Genomic DNA, 19,624 nt, shown 5'->3' with positions numbered 1-19,624 from the left:
ATACACCTTTACCCCATACCTGGAGCAATTGGAAGGAATATACTGCATCAATCCCAGCCTTTCCTTATACTTCATCAGGGATTCATCCATGCATATATTTTTTCCAGGTGTATAAGCCTCTGCAAACCTGACAGCAAAGTGGGCAATCAGGGGGCGGATTTAATACAGTCTGTCAAATTGGGGATGCTCCTTAGGGGGGCTCAGGCTGTTGTCGCTAAAGTGCATGAAATGTAGAATCATTTCATTCATCTTTCTCAACATACTCTGGGAGAAAATGGGGGTAGAGCAGATGAGGCTACTGCTCCAGTAGGAGCGAAGGGAGGGTTTCTTTATGATGCCCATCAGCATAGTCAATGCCCAGAATTTTTTAAATTCTGGCACATTGATGGGGGGCCATTGTTGCTTTGCTAAATATGAGTCAGGCTTTGCAGCACAGAACCAATACATCAACGCCAAGAAACACCTCCATAAACTGTTGGAGGCTAAATCCTGCAACATCCATATTGATAAATCCAAATCCCAGATGGTAGAAATCAAAGAAAACAAAAGATAAGTGTGCATAAAAATTAGCAACCTATCTAAACAGTAAGGATATGCAATTAAATTATCTCATATATGAAAGATTAACTCTTATAAAAAAGGGGCATGAGTCAAAAGAAAGTATATAATTAAAGTTTTACTTAAAAGAAGAATAAAAAAAACCAGGCAAATACTTAATAAAATCACCGATGGTAAAACAATTAAAACAAATCAGCATATAAAAGCTTATGTGTTCATATACAAATAATAATCTCCAGGTAGAATAGGAATCAAGAAGTAGATCCACAGTTCATTTCAGCTTATTTGAACTCTGGTGGCAGTACTTCTGTAAAAGCGATATTGCAAACTTGACAACACTTGTCCATGCTGTAGGGCAATATGTAAGGCAGCTGAATTACCACAACTACACTTCTATTGGATAAGAGGAGACTTACAGAAGGCTTGATGGATTACCCCTATTAAGCGCTCACCCGGTACATCGGAACTTTGAGGGACAGGATGAGTAATTTTACTGCTTCAGACCCAGCAGTTGTCCTTAGGTGAAAACTGGATGCTGCCGCTTTGGCGTCCACACTCCGTGTGTGCGCTCGGGATTCCTGTGTCTGTATCAGACCTCACGTGACTTCCTTGAGCCGATCGCCAGCCTCAGAAAACATAGCTTTTCCCCAAAAACACTATCCTCGCCACTGCAGATCCAGTATGAGGTTATGACTTAACGGTGGAGCGGAGGTAGGACTGATCCACTGTGACCCAGCTGGGGGGGGGGGATGCAGGCTGTTAAATGGCCTAAGCAGCCAAAAAAGCAAATGTAAAAATCAAAAAGGAAAACGGAGCCAGATGTAAAACTTTAAGAACAAGGTTAAGGCTCCAAGGAGGAGCAACAGACTTAAAGACAGGCCTGATTTTGACCAAGGCCTTACAAAAATATTGCACATCTGGCACATCCGCCAAATGTTTATGTAATAAAACTGATAAAGCAGAAATCTGACTGACTGACAATCCCTTCTCCAGGCCTTCCTGAAGAAAAGATAAAATTCTAGGAATTCTAATTCTACTCCAAGAGTAGCCCTTGGATTCACACCAATAAAGATATTTACGCCATATCTTATGGTAAATCTTTCTAGTAATAGGCTTGCAAACATGAATAATGATCTCAATTACTGACTCAGAAAAACCACGCTTAGACAGAATTAAGTGTTCAATCTCCAAGCAGTTAGCTTCAGAGAAAGGAGATTTGGATGAAGGAAGGGACCCTGAATCAAGAGGTCCTTCCTCAGAGGTAGTCTCCAAGGTGGGCGAAATGACATCTCCACTAGGTCTGCAAACCAGATCCTGCGAGGCCACGCAGGGGTTATTAGAATCTCCAACGCCCTCTCCTGTTTGATACGAGCAATGACTCGTGGAAGGAGAGCAAACGGAGGAAACAGGTATGCCAACCTGAAAACCCAAGGAAGCGCCAGAGCATCTACCAGAATGGCCTACGAGAGATCTTGACCTTGAACCATACCATGGTAGCTTGGCTTTCTGACAGGATGCCATCAGATCTAACTCCAGCACCCCCCATTTCAGGAATAAGCTGGAAAACACCTCCGGATAAAGTTTCCACTCCCCAGGATGAAAAGTCTGTCTGCTCAGAAAATCCACTTCCAAGTTGTCTACTCCTGGAATGTGGATGGCAGATCGACAGTAATTATGCCCAATGAAGAATCCGAGTAACCTCCTTCATGACTAAGGAACTCTGAGATCCTTCCTGGTGATTGATGTAAGCCACAGAGGTTATGTTGTCTGACTGTAACCTGATAAACTGGACTGAGGACAACTGAGGCCATGCCAATATAGCATTGTAAATCACCCTCAACTCCAAGATTTTGATGGGAAGATCAGACTCCTCCTGATTCCAAAGGCCCTGAGTTTTTAAGGAGTTCCAGACTGCTCCCCAGGCTGGCGTCCATAGTCATGATCACCCAGGAAGGTCTCCGAAAGCATGTGCCCTGAGACAGATGTTCCTAAGAGATTCACCATGGGAGAGAGTCCATTGACGACTGATCTAACTCTATTCCCTGAGATAGATCCACATGGTCGCCTATCCATTGTCTGAGTATGCACAACTGGAGAGCTCTCAAATGGAATCGAGCAAAAGGAATGATGTCCATGGAAGCCACCATCAGACCGATTACCTCCATACATTGAGCCACTGAAGGATGAGCAGTATCCTGAAAAGAGAGGCAAGAGGAAATGATTTTGTTTTTCCTGACCTCTGTCAGAAAAATCTTCATAAATATTTATTATGGTCCCTAAGAACCCAACTCTTGTAGCAGGGGAAAGGGAGCTTTTTTCCAGATTCACATTCCATCCGTGGGAACGAAGAAAGGACAACTCTCTGTGTGAGATTTTGCTTGTTGAAAATATGGTGTCTGAACCAATATGTCGTCCAGGTAGGGTACCAAAGCAATTCCACAAGAACAGATCACTGCCAAAAGAGCCCCCAGAACCTTTGAAAAAATTCTGGGAGTCGTGGCTAGACCAAATGGAAGGGTCACAAACTGGAAATGTTTGTCCAGAAAGGCAAATCTCAGGAATCTGTGATGGTCCCTGTGAATTACGTATCCTTTAGGTCTATGGTTGTCATGAACTGACCCTCTTGTACTAAAGGAAGAATGGAGCGTATAGTCTAAATCTTGCAGGATGGAATTTTGAGAAACTTGTTTAGACGCTTGAATTCTAGAATGGGATGGAAAGTTCCCTCATTTTTGCTAACCACAAATAGGTTGGAGTAGAACCCGAGACCCAGTTCCTGCACTGGAACTGGAACTATCACTCCAAGGGAGGAAAGATGGTGTATACATTTCAAGAACACCTCTCTCTTTATCTGGTCTGCAGATAATCTTGAGAGAAGGAATCTGCCTCTGGGAGGAAAAGTCTTGAATTCCACTTTGTAACCCTGGGATACTATGTCCACAATCCAGGGATCTGGGACATCTCGTATCCAGGCTTGAGAGAACTGAGAAAGTCTGCCCCCACCTGATCCGATCCTGGATCGGGGGCAAACCCTTCATGTTGATTTGGAATCAGCTGCGGGTTTCTTTGATTGTTTCGCCTTGTTCAAAGACTGATTGGGCTTCCAAGAAGACTTGGATTGTTCCTGCTTGGATGAAGAAGGGGAAGGCTTTCCTCTGAAGTTACGAAAGGAATGAAAATACTCTGATGTCTTTTAGGCCTATTTTTCTTATTTTGAGGTAGAAAAGACCCTTTTCATACCCATAATATCAGAGATCATTTCTGCCAAACCAGGTCCAAACAAGGTTTTGCCCTTGTAAGGAATCGCCAGAAGCTTAACTTTAGAGAAAAAGTCTGCAGACCAGGATTTCAACCATAACGCCCTGCGGGCTAGAGGAAGTCCTGATGTATCTTTCTCATTAGACTTATGAGATAGGGCAACTTGGGAAGCAGAACTGTGGACAGGCACCTTACTTTCTGAATTTCTAGATTTCCTCTTGCGTTTTCCCTGTAATCTGGGAATGGCAGCTAATACCGCAGATACCGCTGAAGATACCTGGGCAGCAATTTCTGCTTTTAAATAAACTCCACTAGGAGTTATAAAGGAACCACAGGGCACTGCATGTGACACCATTGAGGCTTTGGACGTAGCAGGAGAAAGCTGAGGTATTATTTTAACAGCATCATCCTGAGAGGCATTAGGTTAAAAAAATAAGCATGAATTCATGAGAGCAGGCTCTTGCTCCATATCAGACATGTTGTGAAACAGTAAATATACTTGTACAGATATGTTTCAAAGATTTTAATATTCAATTAAAATAAGCCAAGGAAAAAATACACTTTAAATTTTATCCCAAATTAGGATCAATCCCCAGCTAAAATTATGTGAGAAAAGTTAAGAAAAAACATTTAATAAACATCAAATAAACTTCTAAAATACCCCTCAGGCAACCCCACACCTCAATTACTGACCGGATCACCCAGAAATGGAGAAAAAAATACTTTTTCCTCAGAAACATTATGAAGTAAAGCCGGCAACTGCTGTGCTCAAATTACTGCTGCGACACAGAGAAGCACTTCTTCCTGGTACACTGACTACCAGAAATATCCGTTTTTTCAAACCTGACAGTTTAAAATGTTGCATCGTTTTATTTTAAAGCAAAGGGGAAATGAATAAACTGCTGAAATAGAAAATTCAGCCTTACTTTCAGTTTTAACTTGTATTGTTTTATCAAGTAAATATATGTCAGAAAATAAAGCCTAATAAAAACATTTTACCCTTTCTTTTTAAAAGAGTTTAAATGTTAGTCTCAAACATGCTACAGTGCCTGCTTCATGTCCCAGTGTAACCCATACAACAGGATTATCTATGTCCCAATAAAAAAGCAGTGTCTTTTAATTTGCTAAGTGCATGGTCTCCCCGACTGGAAGAAAAAACACTTACCTGCTCTGATGTCCGGCATGTAGACAGTTACAATGTATGAGAAGACACAGTTCTTCACAGAGACCTTTGAAAAAGAAAGATCAGAGTAGTCAACTCTGGCCTTCTAAACTAGGGCAGCAATTGTTAGGAAAACACAGTAAGTATCTCTTTACAAGTTCCTAACTGCTTTAAAGCCACCACCACTACCCGGCTGCAAGGAATGACAGGGAATACGGCTATATCACAAAACATGCTTGTAGATGAAATCAATATTTTTCTTCAGACACCTAAACTTCACCTCCTCCATGCACGAAGGCAAAGAGAATGTCTGGGGGTTGTGGGTAAGGGAGTGATACTTAGCAGTTTAACTGTGGTGCTCTTTGCCTCTTCCTGCTGGCCAGGAGAGATATTCCCAACAGTAATTACTCAAGCCGTGGGCTCACCAAATGTTAGGAAAGAAAATGCAGTTTCATTGGAAACCTAAAAATTTGTATTATTATTGTTGTTTAAAATTAAAAAAAATGTGTTCAAATAAAGAGTGTTTTTATTCTCAGCCCTTCTGTGTGGCTTTTCCCCTAGACAAACAAAGCACTCTGTATCACCAAGTGGGGATTTTTGTAGACAGATTCATCAGATTCAGCAGTGCTCTACGCGTTTCAGCCTGGAAGTGGCCTTTATCATATTGCCCTACAGAACGGACAAGTGTTGTCAAGTTTGCCATATAGCTTTTACAGAAGTACTGCCACAAGAGTTCAAATAAACTGAAATGAACTGTGGATCTGTTTCTTGATTCTTATTCTACCTGGAGAGTATTATATGTATATGAGCACATAAGCTTTTATGTGCTGATTTGTTTTAATTGTTTTACTCACTCCTCAACAGCAATGCCAGCTGGAGCAACACATCTCCTTCTGGCAGGGGGGCTAGCAGAGGGGCTAGCAGCCACAGATGCATCACTATCAGTTGAGACTGTATCTAATGATGTATCTGAGCATATGGCAGGGTCAAAATTGGGGTCTGAATCAGACATAGAGGTGTCTAAGTCTGACGCAAGGATGGCATACGCCTCCTCAGCACTATATATTCTCTGTGACATTATTTGTTTTTATCTGTCAAAGAAAAAAAAATTACTAAAAAAAAAAAAAGGTAGATTACGAGTTATGCGCGCTATAGGGAATTTAATGAACGCAACAAAATCGTTATTTCACCCCCTATAGCGCTGCCATTACAGGTTTTGAAACAGCCACCTTGGTTGTGTTGAGCTCTATACCGCACACAATACAAGCGCTGTTTTGACGTGCTCAGGCACGCTTTACCCATAGACATCAATGGGGAGAGCGAGTCAGAAAAAAACCTAACACCTGCGATCGCAGAATAACAAGCACCGTAACGCAGCCCTATTGATGTCTATGTGGAAAAAAAAAAGTTATGTTTGAACCCAACACCCTTACATAAACTCCACATCTGAACACCCCTTATCTGCCACCCCCGACATCGCCGCCACCTAAATAAAGCTATTAACCCCTAATCTTCCACTCCCGATATCGCCGCCACTATACTAAAGTTATTAACCTGTCAAGGTATTTGAAATATTATTAGATGATATACACAGGTATACTTATTATTATTTAATAGATCTGTGGCTGTGTACATCAAATAATTCATTTAATTTCTAAAAACTTCAAATGGCACTGTGTGAAATTTAGCCCCACTGTTTTTGGTTACACAGGATGAATCATAAAGGTAATTTCAAAGAAGGATAGATTGTCAGATAGATGACCCCATACAGTGAGTGGGGACGGGGTGTCTGGGATCTGTCTTTGAGGCTTAATGAGATGCTCACAATTTCAAGGAAATGGAAATTAGCATGATGGAGCCTCAAAAGTACATGCTCATATATGGGTTTCCTGCCCAAGGTGTAGCCGATCCGTCTTTGAGTATGTTTGAAGCTACAAACATGTTCAAGAAATTATAACTTTTTACAACTACTTGTAAAATGATCCCTGCTGTGTAATTGAAGCAATGAAAGTTGACCAGCAAAGACACATGTTATAGTGTAACTACTTGAATTAAAAAAAAAATTATACAGCCTGAAAATTTAAATAACTATATAACAATCTATAATCTGCTGGATTTTTGTATAATTTTAAACACTGCATAGAAATGAATGTATGCATGTATGTATACATATATTTTGGAAGCGTAGAATGTTTTAGGATTTAAAATGAGCATTCTTACAATTATCTCTTTCATTCCAGGCATCTAAGAAATACATATCTAATTGATATTTTAAATGATGATATTTTATCCTCTCAAAGAGAGATATACAGATATGAAATATTAATCTGTATGGAATAATAACCTCTGTATCTCTATATTTTTCAGACATATAATAACAAGATGTCCTATGAATATGGACCATAGACAACATTGATGCATTCAGGATTTATTAGAAATATAAAATATATTATATTCTTGTTGGGATGCAGTGCAGTACTGAATATGAAATATGCTGTGGTTTTTATATGAATATATATCAGAATTTTAAATGCTATTAATTTTGGAATAGTTGGCAGTATAAATTACTTTCATGTAATATGATATTAAAAAGAACACTGATGTTTCAGATTAAAATAATCAAAAGGAAAAAAGTGAAATAATACAATACATTTGAACATGTAAATTATTAATGTAAAGAAATTATGGCATTTATTACACATTGTAAAGAAATATTTTTAAATGTTAGAAAATATTAAATGTATTGTGTTGTTTGTCATGCTGCCCCCCAAGGCCAAAACCCAGTGTTGCAATGCAAGAATTACAACCAAAAGACAATTGGTTGCTAACAAAGATGCATTTTTCCCTAACAACCATATATCCCAGGTTGTCCAATCAGAAGGGGCAAGGATCCGTAAGGGCTATCCAATTCGTCAGTGATGGTACAAAACAAAAAGGGGTGGGGTAATATCACATGATAAAAACCCCAAGCATAGAAAAGGCTGGAGGCTGTCTGTGTGCAAAAACTGTGACTGATAAAAACTTGGCTGCATTACCTACAGTGACAAAAGGCATAATAGCTACCTTCTTTTCCACATGCAAAAACTCAATTTTGGTATTCTGAGACAAATTGGATAAACAAAGAAGTTTTTGGGAGATTGAACTACAATTTGGTTCAAACTGGTGATGTATGGTTGTTATAATTTTTTAAAAATATTTTAAACAAAGGTAATTGGTAAGAACATAGTCAAATTGTATTTAATATATTTAAAGGGGCACTCAGTATTTTAACTGTGTTCATAGTCCTGTATAGTGTTAAGTTTGTCTCTTGTATGCTAGGTTGTTTATCTTTGCAAATATATATATATATATATATATATATATATATATATATATATATATATATATATATATATATATATATATATATATATTAGAATTGGTTTTAATTATAAGTAACTAAGAATTTGTTCCAGTTTAAATAAATGGACATTTAAAGTAACTGTTTACATTAAGAATATATGTACTTTTAGTATCCTAATTAGAATTGTATTAGAATCAATTGTAGCTAAATAGCTGAGTACATTGCTTGAATGTTAGTAGCTGAATATATTGGAGTCTCATTGTGATATTTTAAATGCAATTCTGATTTGGGAGGCTATTGTGAATAAGGCAACTTTTATGAACTTTGCATAGCATATTTTAATAGTTTTAAACGTGTATAGTATTGACTCATACTCTGGTTCCTACAAATATATTTCAATGTGTTTATAGATATCAACTAATAAAAAGAATTCAGGAATTTATATTTATTTTATGGTTTCTAGTATATGCATATTTTATTTGGGTTCAGATTAAAGGATAATTATTAAATATATTGTGTCATGACCCTGTCATATACTGACAAACCTCTATTCCCCCACTCCCCGACATCGCCACCACTAAATAAAGCTATTAACCCCTAAACCGCCAGCCCCCCACATCGCAACAACCTAAATTAAACTATATTAACCCCTAAACCTAACCCTAACCGTAACCCTAACCCTAACACCCCATAACTTTAACATAATTAAAGAAGTGCTAAGTTAAAGTTACAATTATTAACTAAATAATACCTAAAACTAAATACATACTTGCCTGTAAAATAAAACCTAAGCTAGCTACAATATAACTAATAGTTATATTGTAGCTAGCTTAGGTTTTATTTTTATTTCACAGGTAAGTTTGTATTTAATTTAACTAGGTAGACTAGTTAGTAAATAGTTATTAACTATTTAATAACTACCTAGTTAAAATAAATACAAACTTACCTGTGAAATAAAACCTAAGCTGCCTTACACTAAAACCTAACATTACAAAAAATAAAAAAAACTACCATTACAAAAAATAACAAATGAAATTATCCAAAATAATAAAAATGATTCCTATTCTAACACTCTTTTAAAAAAATAAAAAACCCACCCCAAAATAAAAAACCCTAATCTATAATAAACTACCAAGGACCCTTAAAAGGGCCTTTTGTGGGCCGTTAAAAGGGCCTTTTGTAGGGCATTGCCCTAAAGATAACAGCTCTTGTCCTAACCCCCTAACAGTATACAAACCCCCACAACCCAAAACACACAAAATAAAAATAAAGAAAAACCTAATCTACTCATTGCCCTGAAAAGGGCATTTGTATGGGCATTGCCCTTAAAAGGGCATTCAGCTCTTTTTCCTGCCCTTAAAAGGGCATTCAGCTCTTTTATGAAATGCCCAACCCCTAGTCTAAAAATAAAAACCCACCCCAAAACGAAAAATAAACATTACAGAAAATAACAAACAAATTATCAAAAATAATAAAAATGATTTCTATTCTAATAACCATTTAAAAAAAAAAAAAACACCCCAAAATAAAAAACCTAATCTATAATAAACTACCAAAAGAACTTAAAAAGGCCTTTTGTAGGGCATTGACCTAAGTTAAAAAGCTCTTTTACCTGAAAAAAAATACAAAGTCCCACTAACATTACAAACCCCCATCCCCCCAAACCCACAAAATAAAAAAAAACTATCTAAAAAACCTAATCTGCCCATTGACCTGAAAAGGGCATTTGTATGGGCATTGCCATTAAAAGGACATTTAGCTTTTTTTGAATTGCCCTGAAAAAGGCATTTAGCTCTTTTACGAAAAGCCCAAGCCCTAAACTAAAAAAAAATCCACCCAAAAAACCTTGAACAAAACCTATCACTAACCCCTCTTTAGGTACTCACAGTTGTTGAAGTCCCGCTTGAACGATCTTCATCCCAGCGGCTCCATCTTCATCCCGGCGGCTCCATCTTCATCCAGGCGGCTGCATCTTGATTCATCGCGGAATTGGCATCTTCTTCATCCCTGTAGAGTGGTCGATGTGCGGAGGTCCAGGCGAAGGTCCAAGGCGGAGGTCCAGGCGGAGGTCCAAGGTGGAGGTCCATCGATCCGACATGGAGGTCCTCTTCATGCGATCGTCCGCCACACACTAAGGATTGAAATGCAAGGTACCGGTTTTATACTGGGGGTACCATTGCATTCCTATTGGCTGAAAATTTTGAATCAGCCAATAGGAATTAGGGCTGCTAAAATCCTATTGGCTGTTCAAATCAGCAATAGGATATAAGCACCTCTCATTCTATTGGCTGATTCGAATAGGTTTATTATAGTGGCTGTGGTGTACGGCTTAATAACTTTAGTATAGTGGGGGCCATGTGGGCGGACGGCAGATTAGGGGTTAATTACATTTAAATAGTGTTTGCGATGCGGGAGGTTGGCGGTTTAGGGGTTAATAACTTTATTATAGTGGCGATGATGTCAGGGAGCAGTGGAATAGGGGTTAATAAGTTTTATTAGTGGCGGCGGTGTAGGCCATAATAACTTTAGTATAGTGGTGGCGATGTGGGCGGACGGCAGATTAGGGGTTAATTATATTTAAATAGTGCAGGAGGTTGGCATTTTAGGGGTTAATAACTTTATTATAGTGGCGACGATGTCGGGAGCTGCAGATTAGGGGTTAATAACTTTAATATAGTATTTGCGATGTGGGAGGGCCTCAGTTTAGGGGTTAATAGGTCGTTTATGGGTGTTTAGTGTACTTTGTAACAGTTTAGTTATGAGCTTTATGTAACAGTTGTGTAGCGTAAAACTCATAACTACTGCTTTCAGATGGCGTTACGGATCTTGTCGTTATAGGGTGTAACACAAGTTTTTAATGGCTGCGCTATGGAAGTCCCATGAAAAAACGTAATTTTTACGTGTGTGGGACTGATGTTGCGTTACAGGCTAAAAGGCTTGTGGTACAGCTATATAAAGCTGCGGTGCTGTTTTAACACTAAAATTACCATTTTTTCAGCGTTAAAAGACGAACGCACAACTCGTAATCTACCTGTAAATTAACTAAATGGCTTTGAAAAGAGCCTTTGCGTCTCACAAAAAAAGACAAAAAAAATTAACCCCTAAAAAAAAAATGGCACAGACAGCAAAAAAGTGCTGCTGTGCTATTGTCAGTGATTTATAGTGATCACTGGCAAGCTAGGGGTTAATGACTCTGAAAAGAACCTTTGGGTCTCACAATTTTTAACAAAATTAATTAAAACTAGCTAAATGGCTCTGAAAAGAGCGTTTGGGTCTCACAACAAATTACTAAAAAAAATGAACCCCTAAAAAAATGCACAGAGAGCAAAAAAGTGCTGCTGTGCTACTGCCAGTGATTTATAGTGATCACTGACAAGCTAGGGGTTAATGGCTCGGAAAAGAACCTTTCGGTCTCGCAATTTTTAACAAATATATTAAATAAATCTCTTTCTCCTAAACACAGATCTCTCTCTCCCACAAAAATGCAAGTATGGAGAGGGAGGGAGATCCACACTGATCAGAGTTAATATTTACAAATATTGATATGATCAGACAAATGGGATATTTTATTATTAAAAAATAAATTATAGAGCAAACTCAGATTGGATTACCTCATAATAGGGGCAGGCTAGGGGCACCCCCAGAATCCCCATGATGCACTGATCATCGCCATCTTTGAAGCCACATGGGGGTGGGGGGCTATATGGGGCTTTTTTATTAAAAAAAAAAAAATAAATATTTTTAAATTATTTTTACTACTTACTGAGTGCCTCAACTCATCGAGGCACTCAGCACACAAGCAGAGCATCGGAAGCCTGTCCGATCGCTTCCGATGCTCTGCTAGACTGCCGGGCTCCACGTGGAGCGAAACCGGAAGTGATTACTCGTGGGGAGTGATCAATCTGGGGCCCGGCAGTCAGGAACAGTATTGCAGGATGCCTCGACATCGAGGCATAGCTGCAATACTGTTAGAGCATCTGGAAGCGATCTTGATCACTTCCAGCATTCAGATTACCTGAGGACATACAGGGTACGCCCTTGGTCATTAACGACCGTTTTTTGTTGGACGTACCTTGTACGTCCTCGGTCGTTAAGGGGTAAAACTGAATAGGGAAATAACATGAGCGTGCATGAGGCTTGCTCCCTGGCATTTTCCGGGACAGGCATACTGATTTGCTGCTTTTATGTCCTATACAATGGGGTGTGAATACTTAGGACATTTTGAGGTAAAATAACTTTCTTTTTTACATAGAGATGTTCAGGTGGTATTTTCTAGTCAGCTTTTTACAGCTATGCTGCATCACTTTCAAGTTTTTCAACATTTGGGTATCATAGCCCTTTAATTAAAGTTTACAATTATGCTTATTTTTTAAAATACTTACCTTTGCATTATGGTAAATATAACGCTTATCCTCCGCCCGTATCTGCTGCTTTCTTTAGCATATCGATGATGAAACCGGCTTCCTCCGATCATTGTGTGTCCTCTTTGGTGCCCAGTTTGTGGGGCAACTCAATGATTGTAGAAAGCCGTTTTCATCATCGATATGCTAATAAAGCTGCAGAAAATAAGCATCACTGTAAACTTTAATGAATGAAAGTGCCCCTGTTTTTAAAGAGTATTATTTAATACTGGCCTTTAATTCAGTAAAGTTTACAATCACTTTAATTATATTAAGGTATCCATCTTCACACCTGAGACTTGCTAAGTTAGGTCCTTAAACCTAAGTAAGGCAAGTAGCGTTTTCTGGATATCTTTTTTTTATTTTTTTTATTTTTTTTACAAAGCCATTTTAAATTGACTTAGACTGTGAAAGTCAGATGTAACGGATGAGTTTAAAACCAACTGGCCCTTTGAGAATATTTTACTCAAAGATTTTTTTTCCAAGTGAGCTATTTATTAAGTCAATTTACAGTCAGTCCAATATCACACTTCTGTGAATAAACACCACAGTATAAAAGGGTTTAACAAAATCTAGGAGCCTGCTCAAAAATCTAGCACCAAGAAAACAGTAATTTAACTCATTAGCTACCAGTAATTAAAAAAAACACTAATTGTAGCAAACAAACACAAAAACCTTGATTCCCCAAACTACTGTGATTTATCCACTTAATTGACTGAAATACATACATACTGAAAAGTTCACCTGTAGCTACAATACTTACCTTAATGTGCTCTCCAGATAGGTACTTCCTGCTAATGTTCACTGATATATACTACTCTTTCTTATAGATGACAGAACATTTTTTGGAGCATAGTGTCCAGTTTATTAATACAATGATATTGATCTACAAAACAGAGAACATCTATTATTTTATTTTATTTTGCTTCATTTAATATTTCAACAGAGCAAAAGACTGAGAATATAAATGTGTAATGTTTTGTTATATGAATTGGTATTTAATAGGGTTGAATTATTTTGTTTGAAATATCAGTATGAAAAGAGTGGATAATATCAATGGTTTTCATTAGCAATATTAACCTAAAGCAAAGTGCAGCATCATTCTCTGGTATCTAAATTCTCAAACAATTATGCTGTGGATAAAAAAGTAGCCAGCAACAGATTATAAATATACTACTTAAAATTCAGAACTGTAACCTGATTCCATATACTGTTTATTAGTTTCTTGCTATTTCTCAGCTAAACTGACTAACACAATTCATGGCTATGTGCATTTTAGTAAACATGTTGTTGTTTTTTTAACTGTAGTACGGACTGTTTTATAAATAATCTGTGCAGGTACAGACCCCATACCAGGATCTTGCTAAAAAACAAACAAGCAACAAAATTTAAGCAATTAATTTTATCCAGTAGGCTTTTTAAATAAATCTTGAAAAAAACAATGCTGAACATGTTAGCATCAATCGGTCCTTTTCCATCCATTCTGTTAAGACAATAAATTACATATACTGTATGTAAAAAAAAAAAATTAACAATTGTAAGATACTTTTAAATGTAGATTTTATATATATACATAACAGCATATTAAGATATTAAAGATCATAATGAATGGGAAAGTTATGAATGTCCTCTTATTGGTTAGATAAATACTTCAGATAGATAAATAGATTAGATAGTTGATAGATAGATAGATAGATAGATAGATAGATAGATAGATAGATAGATAGATGATAGATAGATAGATAGATATGTAATAGAGATAGATGAATAGATATAAGATAGATAGATAGATAGATAGATAAATAGATTATTGATAGATAGATGACAGACAGATGGAGATAGATAGATAGATAGATAGATAGATAGATAGATAGATAGATAGATAGATAGATAGATAGATAGATAGATAGATAGATAGATAGATGATAGATAGATGATAGATAATAGAGATAGATAGACAGATAGATAGATAGACACAGATAGATAGATAGATAGATAGATAGATAGATAGATAGATAGATAGATAGATAGATAGATAGATAGATAGATAGATAGATAGATGATAGATAGAGATAGATAGATAGAAAATAGACAGATAGGCAGATAGACAGACAGACAGACAGATAGCTAGTTACGATAAATAGATTAGATACATAGATTAGATACATAGATTAGATAGACAGACAGATATATGATAGATAGATAGAAAGTAGACAGGCAGATAGATAGATAGATAGATAGATAGATAGATAGACAGACAGATAAATAGCTAGTTACGATAAATAGATTAGATAGATTAGATAGATTAGATAGACAGATATATGATAGATAGATAGATAGATAGATAGATAGATAGATAGATAGATAGATAGATAGATAGATAGATAGATAGATAGATGATAGATAGAAAATAGACAGACAGGCAGATAGATAGATAGATAGATAGATAGATAGATAGATAGATAGATAGATAGATAGATAGATAGATAGACAGACAGACAGACAGGCAGGTAGATAGTTACGATAAATAGATTAGATACATAGATTAGATAGATTAGATAGACAGACAGATATATGATAGATAGATAGAAAATAGACAGGCAGATAGATAGATAGATAGATAGATAGATAGACAGATAGATAGACAGACAAATAGCTAGTTACGATAAATAGATTAGATAGATTAGATAGATTAGATAGACAGACAGGTAGGTACTGCAGCACATATTAAAGAACATGAATACATTAGCTATAGCATTAAATTACAAATGTAACACAACTGTCTTACAAATCTAAATTACTTGTGGTGAACATTTTTTTTTTTTACTGAGTTGGGGAAATCTGAATATTATTTTGAGATACAGCTGCCTAAATAGCTTGGTGGATTAGTTGGCTTTGTTTCTCTGTGTGAGCCGAGCAGCAGTCACCTGTGGTTATCTGCTGGTGAGTAATGGGGTGATGCTGTGTCCTGAGCTGCAGAGAGAGCCTGCTGCAGGCGCCCGGTAAGACAGAGCAAGAACCCGAGCATAACAGTGGCAGGATGACGTCAACACAGCGCAGGCTGCCAATAGGCTGCTGGGCACTAGAGCCGAGCTGCTCCCGAGCTGCCCATCCGCTCATTCAGTACCTTCTGCAGCCAGGAGCAAAGCAGCCGCTGGGGCTCAAACTGAAGCAGCTGCAGCAAGGACCCAGCCCACAGGTAAAGCATGGAAAGCAGGGGTGTGCATTTATCAGGGTTCATTACCAGCTCAGGAAACAATGTGTCCCCCAGCAAAGATTAGAAAATGACATTCTTTCGCTTTAACCCCTCACATCCCTGTCTAGATACCAAGGGCTTAACTCCCTTTGGGTAGTTGAAGCAGAAGAAGTGATCATTAGCAGCTGTATTTAGTAAAGTTAGCCTTTTACTTTAGTTAAAGTGATTGCAAATTTATTCTGCATGCTCCTGGCGTTCTGCAGCTAATATCTGGAGTGATAGAGTCCGAAATAAAAAGAATTGGCTCTGACAGATATTGTCTTAGTCTATTTCCAAGTTGGCATCTGCAAGGCTGTCTCTGATGAGCTTTGTAATTGGATCAAAGAATCCTCCTGCACACTGATGCTTTTGCTCCTAACTTCCTTATATGAGTAGCAATTATTAAACCTACCGGCAGCATACTGTGTACCTTATTATCAGGGATTCCCCATATTTTATGTAAGGCTAGTGGCAGAACCTTTTCTTGTGTATATGAAGAGTAATGACATTCTACAGCACTTTGCCTTCTTTGACTATGTATTTTCTTTGATCCTTTGACAGGCTGTTCACTTTGATTGCCCACTCTGTACTTCATATTTAGTGGTCTCATCGCAGATATCTTCATAAGGAGATAAAGGGGTTCAGACCTTTGCTTTACCAGCCTTCTAAATGAGTACCGAGATTTCTAAGCATTTGAGGCTTTTATTGCCACCTTGCATATTAAACAGGACCTCGACATCCAATAGCACCAGCTGTTTTACTGAAGTGGAACCTTTGTTTCAGTCTTTTTCTTCTACTATGGTTTTAATAGTCCTGGCCACTGTCATCTTTTGTTTAGTTGTCCTCTCACTTAGTACTTTCCATATGCACAAGAGCAAGATGAAGAAACGTAAAATAGAAAAAGCCCAGGAGGAATATGAGAAAGACCACTGCAGTCCTAAAGCAGAAAGAGGTAGTTTATATGGAAGGGAGATGAATCAGGCGAGTGGGGCTCAAGACAGTGCCTGCTGCACCTCTCCTACCATACAAAGGAAAGAACAAATCACTCTAAATCTGGATACCAGGATTAGTGAGGAATCACTACAGGCAGATTCCCCTTTGGACAGGGCTACAGGGGAACTGGTGCATTCTATGGTCTTGTCATGATTTCAGGTGACCCAAACAAGGCACTGTATTGTACATATTTGGTGACACTGTCTCGGAAAAAAATAAATAATAGTAAGGATCCATTCAAGCGCATGACAAAATCATATTGCGTTACCATTAAATATGTTTTCTCGACGAATCCGCACAATGCTGCCAAATATTATGTCACCTGCCTGTGGAATCTCATCTGCTGTATATAGATATACAGGATAACTGCATTTCTTCTGATGTATATGAAACTGCAAAGATAATCCACCAAATAAAAAACAAACACACATATCTTGTAATAGGAACACTGGAGATGCATAGTGGGATCCTGTGCTACTGCAACAATAAGACTATAAACATCAGGGGTTAAGGTTACCTTTGTGGAGAGAAGATGGTTTTTAAATCTTTCTGTTCAAACTGTTTGAAAGAAGCAAATAGGAAGCAAATAACATAGTATTGCATTTCAAAAATACAGTATATCTTTTTTTCTTCTTTCTAATAGAGTCCATTTGCCTTGTGGAGCTAAGTTGCTGTACCTAAGCGATGCACCTTGCTTTTTTTCTCTGCAGTTACCTCCTGGATGTTGTAAGGAGCTGTCCACTCTGTACAGTGCTGAAGCCCAACCGCACAGTCTGTAAACTGCTCAAAACAAGCTGTGTCCGTTTATTGCTGTTTATTTTAAGATGCAGTGCTTGCTTTTTTTCCAATATATGAACTGTTAATATACAAGCTTTTGTAAACATTTTGGGTGGTGTGCTGTCCTGAAGTGCAGTTATGCAGTTACTAATCCAAATGTTTCATTTAGATTTAAGGAACATGTGCCCTTATTTACCTCCTATGGATTCTGAGGCAAAACATAGCTATGTACTATGCACTATCAAATATAAATATAAGTTCTGCTTTTAATGATGAACAATGTTTCACAGAGACATGATTTAAGTATATAGGATTTAGCTTCTATTGTTATAGGAATAAATTTTATATATTAATCTGATGTTAAGATTTTCACATTTTTTACACTCTAACTGAACTGGCCAAGCCAGGATCTCTTTCATTGAACTGATTTAAAAGTAACACAATTAACTAATGGAGCATATTTACTGTATGAATGTATTTGAGTGAATAGTGTGATCATTTCAAATTAGAGTCTAATTTAAGTACTGATCAGTTTCAAAGTGGAAAAACCAGTAAAGTGTGAATGGATATGGAAGTGGCATTGAATAAAAAACAAATTAAAATAAAATAAAGAATGCCTAAATAAGAGAATGGCATTTATTAAAAAAAATCTCTTGAATATTGCACATGTGAACTGCAATTTAATTTTTTTTTTCTTAAATAGCATATTTTTTTTGTCATTTTCATGTTACCAATATAGTAATCCTATCCTTAACTCTATTACCTTTTCTTGTGTTACTATACAATTATCTTATCAATACTGCAGATGTAAATGCATGCTATACATTTGCCAAACGGTAAATACTGTTCAAATTGATATACCTCAACTCATCAGTTCCCTAGGGTTATGTGTCTAAAATGTAATCAGTTATAGAAAGTCAAATAGGGAGGGGGTGGGTTTAAAAGATCAGAAACCTCACAAAGATTATGCTAATACCTTACTACATAAAAACTGTAGCTTGGTAACAAATCTTGCAAGGCGTTGTGTTAGATCTATATTAATTGATTGCTGTATACCAATAGTTTCAGAATGCTTCTTAAGCAAGGGTTATGGGATTGGCAATTGATATTTTGATCACGTCTTGTTCAGAGACTGCTGTGTGGTACTGTGATGTTACCTGCATTACTATTATAAATATTTCCTGACAAATTTAAATTGTATTGTCCACAGTTGCTTTAGTTTAAAAATGATAAAAAAAAAAAATATGGAGCATTACCTGCTAGTGTCAAACACAGTATAATTTTTAACTAAGAGAATACATTTCACTGACCCTGAGAAATTCATGTCAAATATCTTCTTGGGATTATACAGGGAAAGATAAATTGCTTTCTTAATAGAGGCAGTGCCCTTTTGAATGTCTACCCTTTTAGTTGTCCTGTTTTAGCATTCAAGTGCAATAGTTGTGTTATGCTGTATTTCAGTAGTTATGAAAAAGCATATATAATATGTTACAATTATCTATTCAAAGAAGCCTGGAAAAGGTGCCTTGGAAAGATGAACAATTATACAACTGTAATAGCAAATAGTGCAACATATAATTTGGAATGTAACAGATATGCATCATGATTATTTTGTTATTGCTTTAAAAATATGTACTATACAGCAATATCATATTTCTAATAAATATATATTACCAGATGTGTATCATAAAGATGTAAGCAAAATACAGAAATACTATGTAAGTTTATCGTTTTGTTTTTTTAATTTGATGTTTGATTTGAATTATTGATTTTCATGAGTATATTTAATCACTACTATGGGTTTTAGCTGTATATCCATGCATACTGTCCATGCATCAATTATGCCAAATAATATGAGTCAGTTTTATGATTTTGTAAGTTAATATAGTTAACATAAT

The 19,624-nt window shown here is 36.9% G+C and overlaps 1 protein-coding gene across 1 annotated transcript; it reads left to right on the top strand.

Annotated features, from left to right (window-relative positions):
• The first annotated feature begins 16,625 nt into the window (after positions 1-16,625).
• Positions 16,626-17,447, top strand: C3H11orf87 (chromosome 3 C11orf87 homolog). Its single transcript, XM_053705058.1, has one exon. The coding sequence runs from the start codon at positions 16,626-16,628 to the stop codon at positions 17,100-17,102; it is 477 nt and encodes a 158-aa protein (XP_053561033.1). The 3' UTR covers positions 17,103-17,447.
• The last annotated feature ends 2,177 nt before the right edge of the window (positions 17,448-19,624 follow it).

The sequence above is a fragment of the Bombina bombina genome, chromosome 3 (genome assembly GCF_027579735.1).
Source record: "Bombina bombina isolate aBomBom1 chromosome 3, aBomBom1.pri, whole genome shotgun sequence".
Taxonomy (NCBI): Eukaryota; Metazoa; Chordata; class Amphibia; order Anura; family Bombinatoridae; genus Bombina; species Bombina bombina.
Note: the sequence above shows the minus strand (reverse complement) of the source record. Positions and strands in the feature narration are given on the sequence as shown.